The following is a 21318-nucleotide window of genomic DNA, read 5'->3' on the forward strand; positions in this document are numbered from 1 at the left end:
CCAGTGGCAAGACCTTAGCAAGGTTTGCTGGTGTTTGTTTTATCTCGCTCTTTGGTGCACGCAAGCACACACACACACACACACACACACACACACAAATAGGATGTGAGAGCACATCTGGAAATTTACAGCAGCAGTGGGAGGTTGGGCTGAGGGAAGGGTACTGCTTTTTGTCCAGCAACCAAAACTACAGCAATGAAGCTTCTTCTGTGTGTCTGCACACCAGGGGAAGAGTCCGACTACTTGACTGAGTACGAGGATGAAGGAATGGACACCGTGCGAGAGGAAGAAGGGCAGGAGCTGCTCTTTGCCCCAGCAGAGCCGAATGCTGTCTTTGAAACAGTAAGTCACCAAAGTACTCTGATTATAGGGCAGCCTGTGAAAATGTTCATCTGTAGCTATAGATAAACGAAATAGGTTTCCTCTGACTATAAGGGCCAACCTGTTCAGGGGAGCCAAAGTCTAGCCTTGAATGCTAGAGGGGGACATGGCCTCCCTTTTCCTGGGTCAGGGGCATTCAAGGCTGCCCAACTGCTCATCTCTTGCTTGGGGCATCTTCACCAGCGAAACTGTCCTGCTGGTGCAGAGCATCTTTCAGGGACTGGACGGAGGAGGAATGGTGGGTACTGACCCCTCCTCTTCCTGAACCTTCCCAAGAACAGGAGGACAGTATAGATTTAGAACAGTGGTTTGCAGAAAGGCATAGTTCAGAGGCTGCAGTGGGGAGAAGCTGGGAAATACTGGGAGAGGAGCAGGAGGAAGAAGAAGAAGCACCAGGGGAGAGACAGCTGACAGACTCAGTGTCTTTAGAAAGCATGCCAGACACCCCCCCCAAGGACCCGGCATGCATTGAGAGTAGTGGAACGGAAAGCTCAGAGGCTGACAACACAGATCAGCCGTTGCAGGGATGATGCAGAATAGGAGAGACAGAGGGGTGGGACTTTACTTGGAGCAACGCCATTACTGCAATGCAGAGGCACTTTCCAAAGCCTCTCTCTGTGTTTATTGAATAAAGGACTTGGTGAGAACTCTTCTAGGGGACGCAGGTGGTGCTGTAGGTGAAACCACAGAGCCTAGGACTTCCAATCAGAAGGTCGGCGGTTTGAATCCCCGTGACGGGGTGAGCTCCTGTTGCTCGGTCCCAGCTCCTGCCAACCTAGCAGTTCGAAAGCACGCCAAATTGCAAGTAGATAAATAGGTACCACTCCGGCAGGAAGGTAAACGGCGTTTCTGTGCGCTGCTCTGGTTCGCCAGAAGCGGCTTAGTCATGCTGGCCACGTGACTGGGAAGCTGTACGACGGCTCCCTCGGCCAATAAAGCAAGATGAGCGCTGCAACCCCAGAATCGGCCACGACTGGACCTAATGGTCAGGGGTCCCTTTACCTTTTAAGAACTCTTGTTGTCTACTTCTTGGCTGCCCACCATGGGAGGGATCAGATTCCCTTGAAGCCTGACAGCATCCCACTGGTGCGTCTGCCATGATGGCAAGGTTTCTGTTCTCCTGCCAGATTGCCCTGCGGTTGCCACACCTTCGATACCTGATTGCGTCCTGAATGTCACATCAAGTCAATGCCTCTCTGCGGTTCTCTTCCATAAACGCTGGTTTCACAGCTGCATTTCCCCCTTCTTTCAGGATGAGGAAAAGAGCCTACGATATCGCCGTGGGACTCATCAGGAAGCCGCTGCCCTTCCGACTACCCCCACCCCCTGAGAGGGGTGCTGCTACTTGAGCTAGAGAAACTGAGACCAAACCTTGCACTTGCCCTCCTGGAAGCTGCAGCGAGGAGCCCTCCAGATCACACCGTTTGTAACTTTTTGCTGCCTGGCTGGCAGGCACGCTGGCATCCCTGCAGGGCCCTGGTGTGTTCCTTGATCCTCTTGCGCCACGTCAGAAGGTGACCCGCTGGATGGAACTGTAGACCTCCCAGCACAAACTGAAGGATGCTGCCAAGCAGATGCTGCTCAGAGTTACCTGCCCAGATGTGGGGATGGAGCCGGCCCCTCTGGCGCCCGAGTGCTTTCAGGGTTCCTTGGCTGGACCGCTGCCTTTCTCCTCCAGCTTTCCCCTACTTGAAACAGCCCTGAAGTGGGTCGGAGAGTGGGGAAGGGGAGGAGAGGGCAGCATTTTACTTACACTACACTCCATTTTAAGGAAGGGGCCAGGGAGAAGACGTTGCAGATTCCTCCTGCGTTGGCCTAGTACCACGAGGGACTGGTTTCGAATCCTGCCCGTCCCCAGGCACTGCCCTTTTAGCCCAACCAGCTTAGGGAGGGATCTTGCACAGTGACCTGACAAAAGGAGGCTCTCTCCGATGCTGAACGTTCCTAGTCAAAGCATTAACAGTTATGGAAGAACCACCGCCGTGAATAGGGTTACAGAAACATACCTTGTTCCTATGTTGACTTAACTTAATCCTGCTTTCAGCTGAGCCCTGACACTCTTTGGCATTTATGTTCCTAGCCTGCCTGAGGTTTCGGGCTGTGGCCACACTAACTGTTCTTTATTTTATATTTAAAAAGGAAAAAAAAGAAACAAATGAAAAACCCGCTTTTTCTTTGCTTTGGATTTACGGGAAAGAAATGCAGGGCTTATGTTTGGCGGGGAGGGGGGTGTTTATCATGTACTGTATTTATTTATTCCCTTTCCCCTTGGAATGCAAAAGTGCTGCCCGTGTGGTTGTCTGGCAGCCCCTCATCCAGGCCTTGGCCAGACCCAGGTCTGCTCATCTGCATTCAAACCATACATATCCTGGGACTATAAAGTATTACAAGAAAACAGAGGCACCAAGTTGCCCCCAAGATTGAGGGCACCTTCAGAGCCACCCTTCTTTCAAGAAGATTATTCTGAAGCATTCTGCAAAAAAGGAGCTTTCAAGGTAGGCAGCTGACAGGTAGGGTAAGAGAAAGGGCAATTGAATCTTAGGCCTCTGACATTATTTATTTATTTATTTATTTATTTATTTATTTATTTATTTATTTATTTATTTAGAATTTATACACCGCTCTATACCTGGGGGTCTCAGGGCAGTTCACAGAATAAAATCAAGATACAAAACCACAAAATACCTAATAAAAATAAAAACAACCCACCCAAAACCACATTTTTAAAGGGCATAGGATGTGAATTGGATCAACCAAAGGCCTGATTAAAAAGGAACGTTTTTGCCTGGTGCCTAAAGGTGTATAATGAAGGCGCCAGGCGAACTTCCCTGGGGAGAGCATTCCACAGATGGGGAGTCACTGCAGAGAAGGCCCTGTTCTCATGTTGCCAACCTCTCAAGGAAGAGGCACATGAAGGAGGGCCTCAGAAGATGATCTCAGAGTCTGGGTAGGTTCATATAGAAAGAGGCGGCCCTTGAGGTATTGCGGTCCTGAGCCGTTTAGAAATGCAAAAAATAGAAATGCATGCTATAAATGCAATACCAGTGGGCAGTGGAGATAAAGATCAGGCTGCCAGGTGGCAGGAATAGAGCCTGTAAAGGTTAGATGTCAAAGCTTGCCTCCAGCCTCTGGGATTCTGTGCTTGGGTGGCACTTTGTGTATGTGTGCCTGTGTGTGACTGATTGTCAGCAGTGCAGCCAGCTGGGTGGAAAGGGGGACAGGACACAGAGCTGGAGAAGTGATAAGAGGCACACGGCCACCAGGGCAGCTGGCTGTTTCCGCCACCTCTTCTGATTCTGGGCTTGACTTCTTGGCATCGGGCAAGAACCAGGCTGCTGATTAGACAGGCAGCTTCCTGTGCAGGCCCAAGACAGGGTGTGCGATGCGCTTTTCCTGCCCATCTTGTGCACCCAGGATCTTCCCTTCCTTCCGGCATGGCACTCAAATAAACACTTAGCAGCCTCTCCCCCTATTGCTGACCCCCCAACCTCTAGTGCAGGGGGTGGGTATCTAACCTGTGTCTTTCCAGATGTCCCTCAACTAGCATTTCCATCGTCCCTGACCATTGACCATGCAGGCCAGGTCTCCTGGGGTGGAAACAAGGGGACTCACATGAGCCACCTTTACCCAGGAAGCAACATGGACTGATTTTTTAAAAATCTATTCATGTTGGATGTGTGCTGTATTGACGCAGATGGGTGACCCAGGTGAGTCTGTGGTTTTTTGGGGTGGCAGGTGAGATCTTGCCGCACCTTGCCTCCTCTCCTTGGCACAGCTTTTTTGTTGATATCCTACGGGGCTCATCTGGGTGTTTCACAGGGCGGGTGCCACTACCGAGAAGGCCCTCTGCCTGGTTCCCTGTAACCTCACTTCTCGCAGTGAGGGAACCACCAGAAGGCCCTCAGAGCTGGACCTCAGCTGGAGACGCTCCTTCAGGTATACTGGGCCGAGGCCATTTAGGGCATGGGTAGGCAAACTAAGGCCCAGGGGCTGGATCCGGCCCAATCTCCTTCTAAATCCAGCCTGCGGACGGTCCGGGAATCAGCAAGTTTTTACATGAGTAGAATGTGTGTTTTTATTTAAAATGCATCTCTGGGTTATTTGTGGGGCATAGAAATATCGTTCTTTTTTCTTTTCTTTTTTTCAAAATATAGTCAGGCCCCCCACAAGGTCTGAGGGACAGTGGACCGGCCCCCTGCTGAAAAAGTTTTCTGGCCCCTGGTTTAGGGCTTTAAAGGTCAGCACCACCAACACTTTGTCCAATGTGACCAGCACAGCAGCAACTTGATAGGCAAACATTTAATCCAAAGAAAACTGTTTTGCTGCCTGAGTGTGTTCCTCTTTGCTAGAAAGTTAAAACCATAGCAAGACTTGACCGCCGAACTAATCCTCTGCCCGGACCTCTACAGCTGCTGGCACTGCATGACTTCCTACTGGAAAAGGATGGTTGTCAACCCATAAAAGAGATTGACTAGTACTATTGTATGCACCCGGGCATTTAATTGTTTACATTTCTATCCTAAGCTGCACTTTAAAATGGCAATGATTATCGTAATATGGCTATGCACTCAGCTGCCATATATATCTCACGAAGGCAGAAATCTCTGCAGATTGCTGCTGTTATGCAGGTAGGATTCATCCACACACCAGCAGATTCATTCAGGTTTGGCATTCTTGTGCCATGAACCTGGTGCTGCTGCTGGAAAAGAACAAGAATACTTCTACCTGTAAGAAAAGTGATTGGAAAATGCATTGACCTAACAGTTGCTTGACACAATGTCTTTTAACCAAACCGGAAATAATTTCAATAAGCATCTGACATTGTGAACCCTCCCTGCAAACTTTGTGCAAGCAAATCGGGATGAACGCTCAAGAAACACGTCCGGAAGACACCTAACAGTTCCCGTCCCAGCTTAAAAGCAAGCCCGTGTTCAAGATGGTTTAACACTTACAGAGAAAGCCTTTGGCTTTAAATTTCACGGAAAACATCCACCCTCATCCAGAGAGCCTTGTTTGCAGCAGTGAACTGCAAGGCTGCTGCATGCAAATATATCCCTTTCAAACAGAGATAGTGCCATAAGATGGAGTCATTTGGGAGGAAGGAAGTAGATTCACTCAGGGTTGAATGCAGATTAGGCAGGCCCGTGAGTAAACTGGGCTGATGTGAAGAAATGGACTTTTGCTGTGTGAGCTAAAACCATTCTGTGAAATGCTGATATGTGGTTATTGGCTGGTTGATAATACATTACCAAAAGTGTTCGTTTTGGGGTTTTTTGTTCTTTGCCAGAAAAATAGGAAATTTTAAATTAAATTTGAAGCTCTGTCTGGGTTTCCTCTCTCAAGATCTCAGCTTTCGCCCATCAGGTGGTGGCAACCAGCATTTGCCCACCAAACAGCCGCTGTCTAGTTTAGGGCACCATGGGAGAGGTCTCATTTGTTGCACTTTGCAGCGAGGACCTGAGAGCCATCCTTTGAATGCATCATTTCCTTCCTGGAAGCCAGCCATGGTCTTTGTGGCATCCTCCTGCTCCTTGCCTTTTGGCCCCCAGCTCTGTTTATCAGCCGGCAAGCATCCTCTGTTGGGCCTTCCGAGGAGCCTTCTGCTGTGATGGCATCGTGGAAGGGACTCTACAGAAATGTTGACCTTGGGCTAGAAGACCCAAAGGCCCCTGAGCAGAGGAGTCAAGCAGGTATGTGGCACAGAGTGAGGCACATTAGGTTAGCCATATTTATTTGTATGCTGTTGGTGGATTTTTGTCATTGTCTTCTTGGGCTGTGTATGTGATAAAGGGGAGCCATACCGGGGTGAAGGCGTCTTCTATTTGTCCCCATGTCAGTTTCAGTTTATTGGTTAATTTTTCTAGTAGGGCTGTTTCGCATACGATTTGGTACCATTGGTCCATGCTTACTCCTGACAGGTCTCTCCAGTGTCTGGCTATGATGCTTCTGGCTGCTGAAAGTAGGTGGGTTGTGAGTTCTTTGTGGTGTAAATGGTCATTGTTGTCTTGGGAGATGTTTAGTAAGGCCAATTCTGGGGTAATTTCCACCCTACTCACACATGAAAACAAAGACCACCACAGCCAACCACAAATGAATAACCACACCCTAGGCCAACCCTAACCTCTCTCACCACCCAAGCAACACAAGTGAACAGCAAAGAATCTGCACAAGCAACGCTGACACCAAACCCTACATATAGTAAGTAAAATAGAAACATCGCCACCCCCACCCATCTATTCCCCACCACCACCACTTTCCCCCTTTTCTTTCTAATGTCTCAACAAATGAAACTGATTTGTAAAAAAGTTACATGGGGGGGGGGATACGAGAGAGAGAGGCATTGCACACACTTTTGTAAATCAAGAAAATCTTTAATAAATAAACAGAGTGGGGCGCATAGGAAAAGGGTCCATTGCTGAGGATTATTAGGAGATGGCAAGGGTCCTGGTGGAGCAATCCCAGAGTTGATTATCTTACTCCTGCCTCCATTCCTAGCTCCGTACAGGATGCAGCTTCAACCAAGGCTGTTGTGTTTTTATCTCTCTCCCCCCCACCCCCCCATCCCTAATTGTGCCCACTTATTTTCTCCCAACGGCACACAACTTCTGTAGGCGCGGCAGACCCCTGATAATGCTCTAGCCCTAAAGCAGAGCTTTCCAAACTTTTTCATGTCGGTGGCACACTTTCTGGACATGCACCGTTTCATGACATGGTACCGTATTTTTCTGTGTATAAGATGAGGTTATTTTATTTAGAAATTATGCTAAAAATTGGGGGGTCATCTTATACACGGATAGTGGAGAGGTGAGACTGGCGTTTGGTGGCTGCTGGTAACGAGATTTTTTTTGTGGGTGATTGGTGGGTGTGGCAAACTCCACTGGCTATTGACTGCTGCAGCAATTGGGTGGGGTGATTGGCACTTGCTTTTGTTAGGCGGGCGTGCCGATGATGGGTGGTTTTGTTGATGTGGTTGTGGCGGTCCTGTAGGTGAGTGATATTCAGCAAACCCCCCCTCCCCAAAAAAGCTAAACAACTGGGCAATCTCCCCCCCCCATTTTCTCAATCTGGAGTCCCAAATTATACAGGGGAGGAGGCATGTTATACACAGAAAAATAAAGCAATTCAGTTTTGCTGGCAAACGAAAGGTTAATCTAAACCCTTTCCAGCTCTGGGAGGATCAAGGGGAGCATTCACACAACACACCTACACACTGCAGCCGACACACTTAACATGTCGCAACACACAGTTTGGAAAGCTTTGCCCCAAAAGGTTTATGATTCTAGTTGAATTCAAAAACGTTTCTTTGTCCATGAAAGCCAACAACCGCTCTTGCCCAATGGGGTAGGTTTTTGGATTTGGGTATCAAGAGGCATCGTCTGCTTCCACACCAAAGGCAAAATGCTCCCAGGTTTCCTGAGAAGCCCAAAGCCTTGAAGGAGTCGGACAGGCAGCTGAAGCACAGCTGGCAAAACACAGAACCAACACTCCACTTTCCATGGCAGAGAAGTCTCTTAACTGCTTTACATTTGAGTGACACTTTGGCTGAAATAGCTGCAAAGCAGACCTGGGGAAGGGTTAGGGAGTGAGAGGCGTTTTAACTTAATGTGCAGCAAAAGCACAATAAATTAAATGAATTAAACAACACACAGCATGGTTTGCATAATCTGTGCCCCCGCCCCCGCAATGGAATTTCAGCTTCTCTCTTCCCACATATGTTAGGTTAACTTGATACAAAGTGCTTTTTTCAGTTAATTTTTTGTACAGACCACAACAGGTTCACTGTCAGACCCTCCAAATGTCCCTATTTTCCAGGGACAGTTCTAGATTTACAGAATCTTCCCCGGTTTCTCATTTGATCCTGGAATGTCCCACTTTTCCTTAGGACGTCCGTATTTTCATCGGAGACCCAGGGACGCGGACTTATAAAAAATATGGGGGGGGGCCCAGGAAAGCTCATGAATAATAAATAAGCTCATGAATATGCAAATAAAGTGGCGCCGCCTCCTCGTGAGCGAATAGGGGAGAGCGTGCTGCGCCTATTAATCAGCTCCGGAGCGGAAATTGGGTGGAGCTTTTGCTCGGGAAGGAGGGCAGGAGGCATGCAGCCCGACCCTGTGCATTTTGGGCTGGGGGAGGGGCGGCGATGGCGCTCTGCTGGAGGGGCGCCGGAGATTATTGGGGGGGCGGAGCCCCCCCAAACGAATTTTTGAGGGGGCTCGGGCCCCCTCAAGCCCCATGGAGTTGGCGCCTATGCGGAGACCTGAGTTTTCTGACCCCCGAGCCATCTGAAGGCAGCCCTGTACAGGGAAGGGTTTTTTAATGTTTTATTATTATTATTTATATGTTGGGAGCCGCCCAGAATGGCTGGGGCAACCCAGTCAGATGGGTGGGGTATAAATAGTAAAATTATTATTATTAAGGAATAGGATGTCCCATTTTCCATTGGAGAAATGTTGGAAGGTATGTTATTGAGGTCATAGGGACCACACTTACAGAGGCATTTCCTTGTCCTTTTCCTTATCACAAAAAGACTGGTTCTGGCAGGGAGGTGAGTTTGTCAAGCACATCACCAACAATACATGCACAACCTGGCTTGGCCTGTATGTGGCCGGATGACACCCCAAAATAGTGACAGTCTGGAAATGCCCTAACTTAGCTCCTGCTTTCCTCCATGCAGGCACCAAGGAGTACCCCGAGGAAGAGAGTGTCTATGAGCCCTTTGATGCTGTGGCCAGTTTGGAGGGCAAGCAAGGAGGACAGGTGGCTGCGCCATGGAGCCCAGGTATGTCCGGCCTGAGCTTCAGGGGGATCCTCAGGGGGTCTGGAGTTCACTCACAAGTCACCGTGTATTGCCCTGGGGCTGTTCTTTAGGCAGTGGGCTGGGGGGCCGGGAGGTCCCATTAGCAGTGGAGAATATTGGAGCCTCGTCACTAAGAAGGCCATGCAAAGGACCTACATATTTATTTGGGGAAGAAAAGATAAGAAAATGGAGAGTGATTTGTGCAAAGTAGGAAATGGGAAGCCTTCCATATTGTGCAGGGCAGTGATGGCCAAATGTGGCTATCCAGCTGTTTTGGGACAACAATTCCCACCATCCCTGACCATTGGTCCTGTTAGCTAGGGATGATGGGAGTTGTAGTTCCAAAACAGCTGGCCATCACTGGTGTAGGGAGATGATTTCTTGAGCCTGGTGTTCATTTACCTCCATTCGTCCCCCAACCCCACCCAAACCCAGGGTTGTATTTTACAATGAACCCCAATGTTCTAGACTCCCCCCATTGTTAAATTGTATTTTGGAGGTTGCTTCCTTTTTAGTTTGCTTACTACTGCCTTTTTTGTGTCATAAAATCTGATGCTGCTGCTGCTGCTGAAACAAATAAATAGCAAATGGTCCCAAAGCAATAAACTTATAGAGTTAAGACTGCATTGCAGGGGATTGGGTTAGAGGACCCTTTGAGCTTTCTCCCGATTGAGGTGCAGAGTGTTTGAGGACCGGGACATTCGCAGGGAAACCAAAATGCTTGTTTACAAAGCTATTGTACTACAGTGGTACCTCGCAAGACGAATGCCTCGCAAGACAAAAACTCGCTAGACGAAAGGGTTTTTTGTTTTTTGAGCTGCTTCGCAAGACGATTTTCCCTATGGGCTTGCTTCGCAAGAAGGGAACGTCTTGCAAGTTTGTTTCCTTTTTCTTAACACCGTTAATACAGTTGCGACTTGACTTCGAGGAGCAACTCATAGAACGCGGTGTGGTAGCCTTTTTTGAGGTTTTTAAAGACTTTGGTGATTTTTGAAGCTTTTCCAACACTTTCCCGACACCGTGCTTCGCAACACGAAAAAAATCGCAAGACGACAAAACTCGCGGAACGAATTAATTTCGTCTTGCGAGGCACCACTGTACTAACCTTACTGTATGCTTGTGAAACATGAACCACTTATAAACGCCATCTCCAGCTCCTCAAAAGATTGTCTCTGAAATCAACGGTGTCTCTGAAAAATTTTGCACATTACTTGGGAAGACAGGCAAACTAATGTCAGTGTACTGGAAGAAGCAAAGATCACCATTGATACTGAAGCAATGATTCTTCAACATCAACTTGGTTGGACTGGTCATGTTTTGCAGATGCCTGATTATCGTCTTCCAAAGCAACTACTCTATTCTGAACTTAAAAATGGAAAGTGTAATGCTGGTGGTCAACAAAAGAGGTTGAAAGACTCTCTTGAGGCAAATCTTTAAAAAATGTAATATAAACCCTGGCAACAGGGAAACACTGGCCTGCGAGTGCTCCAACAGGAGAAAAGCCTTTACCAAAGGTATCATGGGCTTTGAAGACACTCAAACTCAGGACGAAAGGGAGAAACGTGCTAAGAGGAAGGCACACTTGGCAAATCCTCACCGTGTTCAACTCCTGCTTGGGAACCTGTGTCCCCACTGTGGAAGGTCGTGTGGATCCAGAATTGGCCTCCATGATCACTTATGGACTCACTGTTAAAACCTTGTTTACAGAAGACAATCTTACTCGGCTAGGAGTGAAGAAGAAGAAGAAGAAGAAGAAGAAGAAGAAGAAGAAGAAGAAGAAGAAGAAGAAGAAGAAGAAGAAGAAGAAGAAGAAGAAGGAATTCTGTGATACCACAGGGATTGGTGTGGCAGGTGAGGGGAAGCTGCTGGCAGAGCGGAGGTGGAGAACAGGCAGAGTGACACACTCTCTCTCTCTCCCTTTCTCAGCTGGGAAACCATCTTGGAGACGCAAGGTGGTTTTAGTAGCTGTTGCTGCTCTGCTGGCTACCTCGGTGTTCCTGAACGTGCTGCTGCTTGCTGTGGGAATTATGCGCTGTAAGTGGTCTGCTGGGTCTCTAAAGGCTGCTGGGGTGCCAGGTAGGGGTTTGCCAGACTGATATACTTTCTTCCTGTATCATTCAGAAGACATGCATGGGACCCTGGATGTCTGCCTGGATTCTCAGCTGGGGAAAAGGCATAGTTTAGTGGTCGGGCGCATGCTTTGGCCCCAGGTTTGGCCCCTCACACCACCTCCATGTGGGGCTGACAAAGACCCCTGCCTGAAACCCCAAAAGCTGCTGCCAGCCAGTGTAGACAATACTGAGGTAGGCTGACAGTGGTCTAAGCCAGTGGCTCCCAACCTTTTTTTGGCCATGCCCCACCTAAGCATCTCTAAAATCCTGATGCCACCACCACCGTGACATATAATTCTTCTTATTCAAAAAGTGAACTCTTATTCATGTGGAGGAAGCCGAAAAGGCCATTAACTTGGTCTAAACAAGCTTCCAAATTGCCCCCCTTAAAAATCTAATTGCCCCCCTGTGGGGCATGTGCCTCATGTTAGGAACCATGGGTCTAAGCTCAGTATACAGCGGTTTCCTCTGCTCCCCAAGGTGGAGCTTCATTCAAAGTGCATTATAGTCAATTGCACAACATTGAAGTGCATTGAAGCAGTGTGTGTGTGAGAGAGAGAGAGAGAGTGAGTGAGGGGGAGTTTAGGGAGAGTTAACTTAACTCTATGCAACAATTTTCCTGGCATACACTGATTAAAAAAAACCAGCAACCAAGAAAGGGAGCACTAAAATGGTACGAAAAGTGATGGTTGACACTTTCAGATGTAAGTTCCATATGGCCACTTGGTCAGTGAGGCTTGATGAGTACCACGCTCCCTTTTCAAGCCAGTGGTAGGATATCACTTTTAGGTAACGCCGCTAAGACTGACACACGCACCCCGGGGCCTGCAAAGTTTCTTTTTCACCAGTTGCTACTGTGAAGGTAGCCTCCGCACTGATCCTTCAGCCAGCCTGTAGTAATAATAATAATAATAATAATAATACAGTGGTACCTCTGGATACGAACGGGATCCGTTCCAGAGCCCTGTTCACATCCTGAAGTAACCGCAATCCGGGTCTGCGCAGATCGTGATTTGCCGCTTCCACGCATGTGTGTGACATCATTTTGACCGTACGTGCATGCGTTAGCGGCGAAACCCAGAAGTAACGCGTTCCATTACTTCTGGGTCACTGCGGAGCGCAAACCAAAAGCACTCAACCTGAAGCAACTTCAACCCGAGGTATGACTGTAATAATAATAATAATAATAATAATAATAATAATAATAATAATACCCCACCCCTCTGGCTGTGTTTCATCAGCCACTCTGGGCGGCTCCCGACAGAATACAATAGTACCTCTGGTTACATACTTACCGTATTTTTTGCACCATAACACTCACTTTTTTCCTCCTAAAAAGTAAGGGGAAATGTCTGTGCGTGTTATGGAGGGAATGCCTACGGGTGGCATGCCTACGGATTTTCCTCCTCTAAAAACTATGTGCGTGTTATGGTCGGGTGCGTGTTATAGAGCGAAAAATACGGTAATTTGTTCCGGAGGTCCTTTCTTAACCTGAAACCATTCTTAACCTGAGGTACCACTTTAGCTAATGGGGCCTCCCACAGCTGCCTCACCACCACTGCACAATTTCTGTTCTCATCCCGAGGTAAAGTTCTTAACCTGTGGTACTACTTCCGGGTTAGCGGAGTCTGTAACCCAAAGTGTTTGTAACCAGAGGTGATTGTAACCCGAGGTACCACTGTATTAAAAACACAATAAAACACCAAACATTAAAAACTTCCCTAAACAGGGCTGCCTTCAGATGCCTTCTAAACGTCAGGTAGTTGTTTATTCCCTTGACATCTGATGGGAGGGCGTTCCCCAGGGTGGGTGCCACTACCAAGAAGGCCCTCTGCCTGGTTCCCTGTAATCTCACTTCTCGCAGTGAGGGAACCGCCAGAAGACCCTTGGAGCTGGACCTCAGAGGGTGGAGATGCTCCTTCAGGTATACTGGGGCCGAGGCCATTTAGGGCTTTAAAGGTCAGCACCAACTTCTTCTTGTTGGCTCCCTGCACAGATTCTAAGATGTCTGCTGCTTTGGAGCAAGCACGTGCTGAGAACAGGAAGCTCCAAGAGGCAGGTGAGTGTCTGTGGGAGTTGTGGCGGACCTTGTGGAGGAGCTCAAGACCCCCTGGCTCTGCCCTCGCTGCCCCAAGGCTGGAAGGTGGTGCTCAGCTCCACATTTCAGGCTAGGCGCACAAGTGCAGGTTTTCTGGAGAGCAGAATAAAAGTTCTGTCTTGGTACTTCCCAAAAGCTCTGCAGAACAGTGATGTGCTTGGCTGTGAAATATCTTTTACTTCTCGTTTGAAAACGATATACCTGCTGATAGCCAGCCTAGGTGGCTGACTGGAACCAGAGCCAGCCCACCCATGAGACAGGGTGAAGCAGCTGCCTCAGGCAGCGGAAGTGGTGATGCAGGCAGGGCGGCAGAAGGCACCTCGGGTGGCAAAATGGGCTGGGCTGCCCCTGACTGGAACCAACAGGGGACCACTAATAAACAAGAGGGAGAACGATGGGCTTGCTGAGGAGAATCCAGAAGTATGCAGATGTTCAAAGTGTCAAAATGGGTGGGAAATAAAAGACTCCAGGGACGACCAAATAATTCTGTAAATAATTATCTCTGCAATTCTCAGGTGCAGCAGGGAAGTCTAACCCATCATGAGTGCTGAAGTAAGAGTCATCCGTCAGCACAGTCAGCTTCTGGAAAGGGAAGGGTGCCATTTTGTCATTTGCCTCAGTCGGCGAAATGTTTTAACCCCAATCACAATTCATTGTGTTTCTCAATTAATTGACCAATTGTCTCAGTTAATATTAAACGGCAATTAGTCTCTTCAACCCTACAGAGCTGCTTTTTACTGTCTCTTTCAGAAGCTCCATGTTCCAAAAACATCCCTCGGGGTTGTTCCATGTTTCTGTTGTTGTTGTTGTTTAGTCGTTTAGTCGTGTCCAACTCTTCGTGACCCCCTGGACCAGAGCACGCCAGGCACTCCTGTCTTCCACTGCCTCCCGCAGTTTGGTCAAACTCATGTTGGTAGCTTCGAGAACACTATCCAACCATCTCATCCTCTGTCGTCCCTTCTCCTTGTGCCCTCCATCTTTCCCAACATCAGGGTCTTTTCCAGGGAGACTTCTCTTCTCATTAGGTGGCCAAAATATTGGAGCCTCAGCTTCAGGATCTGTCCTTCCAGTGAGCATTCAGGGCTGATTTCCTTCAGAATGGAGAGGTTTGAACTTCTTGCAGTCCATGGGACTCTCAAGAGTCTCCTCCAGCACCATAATTCAAAAGCATCAATTCTTCAGCAATCAGCCTTCTTTACGGTCCAGCTCTCACTTCCATACATCACTACGGGAAAACCATAGCTTTAAATATATGTGCCTTTGTTGGCAAGGTGATGTCTCTGCTTTTTAAGATGCTGTCTAGGTTTGTCATTGCTTTTCTCCCAAGAAGCAGGCATCTTTTAATTTCATGACTGCTGTCACCATCTGCAGTTAGCAGGACTTTTCCTTTTGCCTGCAGGTGAGAGCTTCAGATTTCATGAGCTCCTTCAAACCAAACTTTGATGATCTCCAGTTCAGTTTTGGAGCAGTTCAAGCACCCCGACGGCTTGACCAGATTATCCATAGATGTATCTGGGATTGCTTTATTCAAATTCTAAACTAGATGGTCAGATCAAACATGGACAAGAGTCTAAGCTCTATTATTACAGTAGGTTTCTATTCTACGAACTTGCAGTGAAGAGAATAGTACTCACTAAATATTGCTTTAGTGGCAAGCACGTGGCTATTTTGCCAGAACCAAAAGCCTCTAGAGTAGTTGACAAGGAATTGTACGTTTCCTTACAGCCTCCCCATCTATCTCATCCTTCTCACTCTGCATATCTATTGTTCTTTCGAAGGACTCCATGCTTACATTCATTTTCCCCAGCTGGGAGTAGGGGAAAGCCACCTTGGACATTCCCTAGTCACTGGGGACCATTTGCCTGCAAAAGAGAGGATATCCCAACAGGGCATGTCATTTTAGGGGGTGAAACTTAATTTTTGCAAATTTTGTCAGCGAGGGGGTGTTAAAAACATGTTTTTGGGTGTGAGGAAATCAAATCTGTTATTATTTTTTTGCCAGGACAACATTTAGCTTACCAAGTCTACATCTGAATAAGAAGCAAATAAACTGCTTTGAGAAAACAAAATAATTTAAATTTTTGCCTTTTGAAAGTGTCAGGTAATATAAAATATATATAACATATAATTCAAACTAATATAAATATATAACATAACTGTAAGTACTTGGCAATCATTTTTAATGATTTCTATGCGATTTTACACACATTTTATTTACCAAGCAGAACTAAGTTATATCAGTTTAATCAAAATATCTTTTAGATTCCTGAGTCATTTTACAACTTTTTATCACCCCTCATTTTTTGGAATTGGAAAGTTGACAAGTTTGAAATGCCCTGCTTCCCCAGCTAGGATAGGATAATTTCCAGCAGTCCTATAAAAAATGGAGCCACCAGCTCAGCAAAACCCACTCCTACAATCACAGAATCACAAGTATGGTAAGGACCCCAAGACATCACCCAGCCCCAAGCCCTAACTCAGAATATTGCTAAGGAATATAGCAACATCTGAGCTGGCAATTAGTCCCAAACTTATTAGTTAGGTGCAAGATTAATAGCACCAATAACTTCTCACTGGAAATCCACAAAATCTCCAAGAATCATAGACTGGGTTTGAATGTTCTGGAAGACAGCTTCCCACAAAATTAACACATTTTGTCATGCCCTCCTCAAACCAATACTTATACGGGAAAAGGGGCTCCCTTAATCCATTTTTGGAACACATTTCGAAGATAAAATTAAGCCCCGTATTTGTTTCTCATCGTTACTCTCTGCCTACTAAAAATATTATAATATATTTTCAGGGCCAGTCATTATTTTTGTCAAAATGTCTATATTTTAAGCCTTGCCGTACTTAAAAAACATATGTTTAATGCTAATTTAAAATGGCTATATTGAAATTGAAATGTTGAGTGAATTCTGAACATTGGCAGATGCTGTTCTAAATAGTCTTCACTGGCTACAGGGACGTGGGTAGTGCTGTGGTCTAAACCACTGAGCCTCTTGGGCCTGCCGATTAGAAGGTCAGCGGTTTGAATCCCCGTGACGGGGTGAGCTCCTGTTGCTGTCCCAGCTCCTGCCAACCTAGCAGTTCGAAAGCACGCCAGTGCAAGTAGATAAATAGGTACTGCTGTGGCGGGAAAGTAAACGGCTTTTCCGTGCACTCTGGCTTCCGTCAATGTGTCCCGTTGCACCAGAAGCAGTTTAGTCCTGCTGGCCACGTGACCCGGAAAGCTGTTTGTGGACAAACGCCGGCTCCCTCGGCCTGAAAGCAAGATGAGCGCTGCAACCCCATAGTCGCCTTGGACTGGACTCAACCATCCGGGGGTCCTTTTTACCTTTACCTTTTTACTGGTTAACGATGCCTAGCCTGGACTGTTGCTTTGTCTTGCACTTGATATACAGTGAGCGCTCGGGTTGCAAATGTGATCCGTGCAGGATGCATGTTCACAACCCGCGTCTCCGCATGCGCGGGTTGCAATTCGGCGCTTTTGCATATGTGCAAAGCTCGATTTAGCGCTTCTGCACATGCACGACCGCTGAAACCTGGAAGGAACCTGTTCCAGTACTTTCAGGTTTCGGAAGTCTGCAACCCAAAACAACGCAACCTGAAGCGGCTGTAACCTGAGATATGACTGTACTTTACTGTCTCAGTCCTGTTCTCTGGTAAGAAGCTGCAGAGACCTGACTCCATTTGTTCTCTCGCTCTCAGTCCCTTTCCTCCTCTTGTCCATTCACTGCCTGCCTGCCTCTGGCTGCTGTCATTCCTCCATGCTAACTCTGTTCGCCTTGCCAGTCCCCAGCTCCTTCTTGCTGTACAATGAGAACCGCAGTCATTGTGTGACGAGGAAGGAGCCCAGCTCTCTCACACAAGCGCCCTGTGACCCTAGGAACTGGCTGCAGCATTTTCGGTGGTTCTCCAGAGGCCTCCTCCTTCACATGGATTCACTGCTCTGCGTAGCAGCACCCAAGGCCAAAAGAAAGGAGACCGTCCGTCTGGAACCCTGCAATGGGACGAACCCACTCCAGCGGTGGGAATGCCGCAATCACGATCTGCTGGCCCTCGAGGGCAAGGATCTGTATTTCAACTACGGCAACAGTCTTGAACGGGTGGTGATGCTGTTTGACGGCAACGGGCCCTGGAGTCGCTGGGTCACCTACGGCACCCGCCAAAACATCTGCAGCAGTGAGTCCTGGCAGGGTACTTCCCCCTTTCAGCGCCCAAGGAGGACGGCATGCCCTCCAACATTTCTCCAATGAAAATAAGTGGTGTTTAAACTACAGAGCCTAGGACTTGCCGATCAGAAGGTCGGCGGTTCGAATCCCTGCGACAGGGTGAGCTCCCGTTGCTCAGTCCCTGCTCCTGCCCACCTAGCAGTTTGAAAGCACGTCAAAGTGCAAGTAGAGAAATAGGTACCACTCCAGCGGGAAGGTAAACGGCATTTCCATGTGCTGCTCTAGTTTGCCAAAAGCGGCTTAGTCATGCTGGCCACATAACCCGGAAGCTGTATGCCGGCTCCCTCGGCCAATAAAGCGAGATGAGCGCCGCAACCCCAGAGTCGGTCTCGACTGGACCTAACGGTCAGGGGTCCTTTACCTTTTTATTCCATAATAATAATAATAATAACCCTTCTACCTGGGTTGCCCCAGCCACTCTGGGTGGCTTCCAACATATATAAAAGCACAATAAAACATGAAACATGAAAAAAAACTTCCCAATACAGGGCTGCCTTCAGATGTCTTCTGAAGGCCATGTAGTTACTTATGTCTTTGGCTCGGCGGTCGCATAACTCCATACCCTCCAATATTTCTCTGATGAAAATTGGGACATCCAAAGGGAAAGCGGGATTTTCCGGGATCAAATCAGAAACTGGGGTGGCATCTGTAATTCCGGGACTGTCCCTGGAAAATAGGGACACTGGGAGTGTCTGGGGTGGGTGTGTTGGGGGTGAAAGCCCGTGCCAAAGGGATGGCTATGGGATGCTAAGAACCGACAGCTAAACATGCTATTTGTGTCCTTCCCATCCCGAGACATGTTCCTGTTGTACTGCAACCATTTCTGTCTGCAGACACTCTGGCTCTCAAAAAGCTCAGCAAAGAAGGATGCTAAAACTCATCAGCATCTGTTTTGGGGTTGGCACGGCTCAGATAAACAGCTGCCCTGGACACAGAATTGACCTTCACCTCCATGGACAGCTATGAGTCCAAAATGACTCCCAGGCTGCGCACCTGGTCCTTCAGGGGCACAGTTTCCCCATTCAGGACCAGAGAGCCCCACACACCTGCCTGCCCCCTGTCCCCCCAAAACAGTACTTCTGTCTTTTCAGAATTCAATCTCAATTGAATTCTCCAACCGCCTCCAGACACTCACACAGGACATTCGCCGTCTTCACTGGTTCTGATTTAAAAGAGAGGTAGAGCTGGGTCTCAGTGTTATGAATGTGTTATAAACATGCAACACCAGATGGCACTGTAGAGCACAAAACTTTTCTATGTGATTTTACATAGCATTTCCCCCCTTTGCTATAACGATTTAATTTATGACTTGTTTTCCCCCCTGTGTGTAGATCCACCCTTGGTTTCCCTGCCTTCTGCCCCACCAGTCCAAAGGGCCGCAAGCACCACTGGGCATGGAGGACACCCTGTAGCATGAGAGGGAAGAAAGGTAGGTAACCTAGTCAAACCAAGTCTTTCTTCTTCCCAGTGCCGGATTTACATATAAGCTAAACAAGCTCTAGCTTAGGGTCCCACTCTCTTGAGCGGGGCCCCCAAAAAAATTAAGGAAAAAAACCTGGATGTACATTTCCAAAATATAAGATAAAAAACAAATAAAATAAAACCTACATACAGCAACAGTGTTTTGTGTTGTGTAGGCTCCTATGTTGTAAGTAATGGGCCCCGCCTGCTAGCCTGCTCCCCGAAATATCACTGGTTTGCTCATTTCTATATACAGTATTGGGTGCCTACATTCTGCTATTTATAATATAGTTTGCACCTATTATTATTTCAAGCTATGGCAAGTTTCTAGAGACTAGATTATGACTAGATTATGAGTAAATTGTGTTTCTAAAGGAACTTTTGTTATTGCCAAAATCATTTTAAGTTAGAGCTTAATCATTATTTCACTATTAATGTACTTCTTCTTAATTGTATTTCACTATTAATATACTTACGGGACACGGATGGCGCTGTGGGTTAAACCACAGAGCCTAGGGCTTGCTGATCAGAAGGTCAGCCGGATGAGCTCCCATTGCCCAGTCCCTGTTCCTGCCCACCTAGCAGTTCGAAAGCACGTCAAAGTGCAAGTAGATAAATAGGTACTGCTCCGGCAGGAAGGTAAACGGCGTTTCCGTGCGCTGCTCTGGTTCGCCATGTCATGCTGGCCACATGACCCAGAAGCTGTACGCCGGCTCCCTTGGCCAATAAAGTGAGATGAGTGCCGCAACCCTAGAGTCGGTCACGACTGGACCTAATGGTCAGGGGTCCCTTTACCTTTACCTATTAATATACTTCTTAATTGTATTTCAGTTCAACAATTACTTTGATAAAATACATATGTTATTATGTGCAAATGGCTTTAGATACAGTGGTGCCTCGCAAGACGAAAAGAATCCGTTCTGTGATTCTCTTCGTCTAGCGTTTTTTTTTCGTCTTGCGAAGCAAGCCCATTGAAGGATTAGCGGATTAGCGCTATTAGCGGCTTTTAGCGGCTTATTTGCTGATCGGATCAGCTGATAAGCGGCTTAGCATCTTAGAAAAAGGGGGGGAAAGGAAAAAAACCAGCAGGAACTCGCAAGACATTGTCATCTTGCGAAGCAAGCCCATAGGAGATTCGTTTTGCGAAGCACCTCCAAAACGGAAAACTCTTTCGTCTAGCGAGTTTTCCGTCTTGTGAGGCATTCGTCTTGCGGGGCACCACTGTACCTATTAGCTTCCTACATTACCATATAGCATATATTCAACACAAAAAACAGCAACAATTTGTTGTTGACAAAGGGCTGCTGGACATATAAAAGGCCCCATTACCTTCAGTAACTTGGGGCCTCATCAAACCTAAATCCGGCCCTGATCCTGCCACCAAGTGGATATTTCTGGCTCAAGCAAACAGTCCTCTAACGTTTGGGACTTTAAGTGGCCTGGTATACTCCCTACACGGGCAAAGTGATATGGTGCTTGGTCATGGGCAGAAAAACGAGTTCTCAGGCTATTCCCCCCAAAAAAAACACACACAATGATTTCACTTGATTAAACTATTTGACTTGTTGCTTTACTGAAACCTTAATAGTTTTGAGGAATCGTTGGGGTATCTGGTATGTGATGCTGTTTTGCTTGGGCTTTTGTAGCTCTTGGCAACAAAACGAGTCCAGTCATGGAGATATGAAGAATTGTGGCCTGATGGGAAACATCTGGATCTGTGAGGGACAGCTTCTGTTCAGTGAGGTGCAGTCGCCAACATTGCCATCCTGCCCCCAGCTTTTTCGGCACCACAAAAATCACTTCCCGGCTCACTTCATCTCCTGAATGAGGGGTGCTAAAAATTTGTAACATGACTTGGGAATTCAAAATATATTTGGGTAAAATTAATATCTTTTATTGTGCGTAAAATTGCACAGAAATCTTTAAAAACGATTGCCCAGTACTTGCAATTAAATTGATATTATTTCTATATATTATATATGGTTTCTATTGTTCCTTCTTATTTAGCATTACAGGACATTTTCAGAAAGTAAATTCTTTGGTTTTCCAAAACAGTTTATGTGCTTCTTCGCCAGCTGTAGACTTTACCAAGCTAAATGTTGTCCAGTCACAAAAATAAGATGATTTGAATTCCTCACACCCAAGAACATATTTTTAGGATTCCTCAATGAAGAAATCTGCTAAAATTAAATTTCACCCCCACCCTAAAATGACACACCCTATTCTCTCAGT

At 47.1% G+C, this 21318-nt stretch overlaps 2 protein-coding genes across 13 annotated transcripts in view; both read left to right on the plus strand.

Moving 5' to 3' along the window:
• The window catches only part of PNPLA6 (patatin like domain 6, lysophospholipase), an 82101-nt gene extending 76461 nt beyond the window's left edge, over positions 1-5640 (plus strand). For all 8 annotated transcript variants that reach the window (XM_081176117.1, XM_081176123.1, XM_081176119.1 and 5 more), the window contains 2 exons: positions 227-342; positions 1634-5640. In XM_081176117.1, the coding sequence (XP_081032243.1) occupies positions 227-342; positions 1634-1711 (194 nt within the window). In that variant the 3' untranslated portion in view covers positions 1712-5640. The remainder of the gene's footprint in view (positions 1-226; positions 343-1633) is intronic.
• A 154-nt stretch (positions 5641-5794) lies between these two features.
• Positions 5795-21064, plus strand: LOC308576883 (uncharacterized protein). 5 transcript variants are annotated; one of them, XM_081176929.1, is made up of 7 exons: positions 5816-6071; positions 9059-9163; positions 11108-11257; positions 13289-13351; positions 17186-17575; positions 18957-19054; positions 20733-21064. In XM_081176929.1, exons 1-6 carry the CDS (start codon positions 5990-5992, stop codon positions 19040-19042), a joined length of 876 nt encoding a protein of 291 aa, XP_081033055.1. In that variant the 5' UTR covers positions 5816-5989; the 3' UTR covers positions 19043-19054; positions 20733-21064. The 5 variants fall into 5 exon arrangements, with proteins under 5 accessions (XP_081033057.1, XP_081033058.1, XP_081033055.1 ...); XM_081176930.1 differs by having other exon boundaries at positions 5912-6071; positions 11108-11215; XM_081176931.1 differs by lacking the exon at positions 18957-19054 and having other exon boundaries at positions 5795-6071.
• Positions 21065-21318: the final 254 nt, after the last annotated feature.

Source organism: Podarcis bocagei, assembly GCF_964188305.1.
Source record: "Podarcis bocagei genome assembly, chromosome: 17".
Lineage (NCBI taxonomy): Eukaryota > Metazoa > Chordata > Lepidosauria > Squamata > Lacertidae > Podarcis > Podarcis bocagei.

Bases quoted from the DNA above. Each gene is read 5' to 3' on its own strand.
- LOC308576883 (XM_081176929.1), top strand. From the start codon at position 5,990: ATGGCATCGTGGAAGGGACTCTACAGAAATGTTGACCTTGGGCTAGAA. The intron at 11,258-13,288 runs GTAGGGGTTTGC...CTCCCTGCACAG, and splicing joins AAAGGCTGCTGGGGTGCCAG to ATTCTAAGATGTCTGCTGCT. The intron at 13,352-17,185 runs GTGAGTGTCTGT...TCGCCTTGCCAG, and splicing joins CAGGAAGCTCCAAGAGGCAG to TCCCCAGCTCCTTCTTGCTG.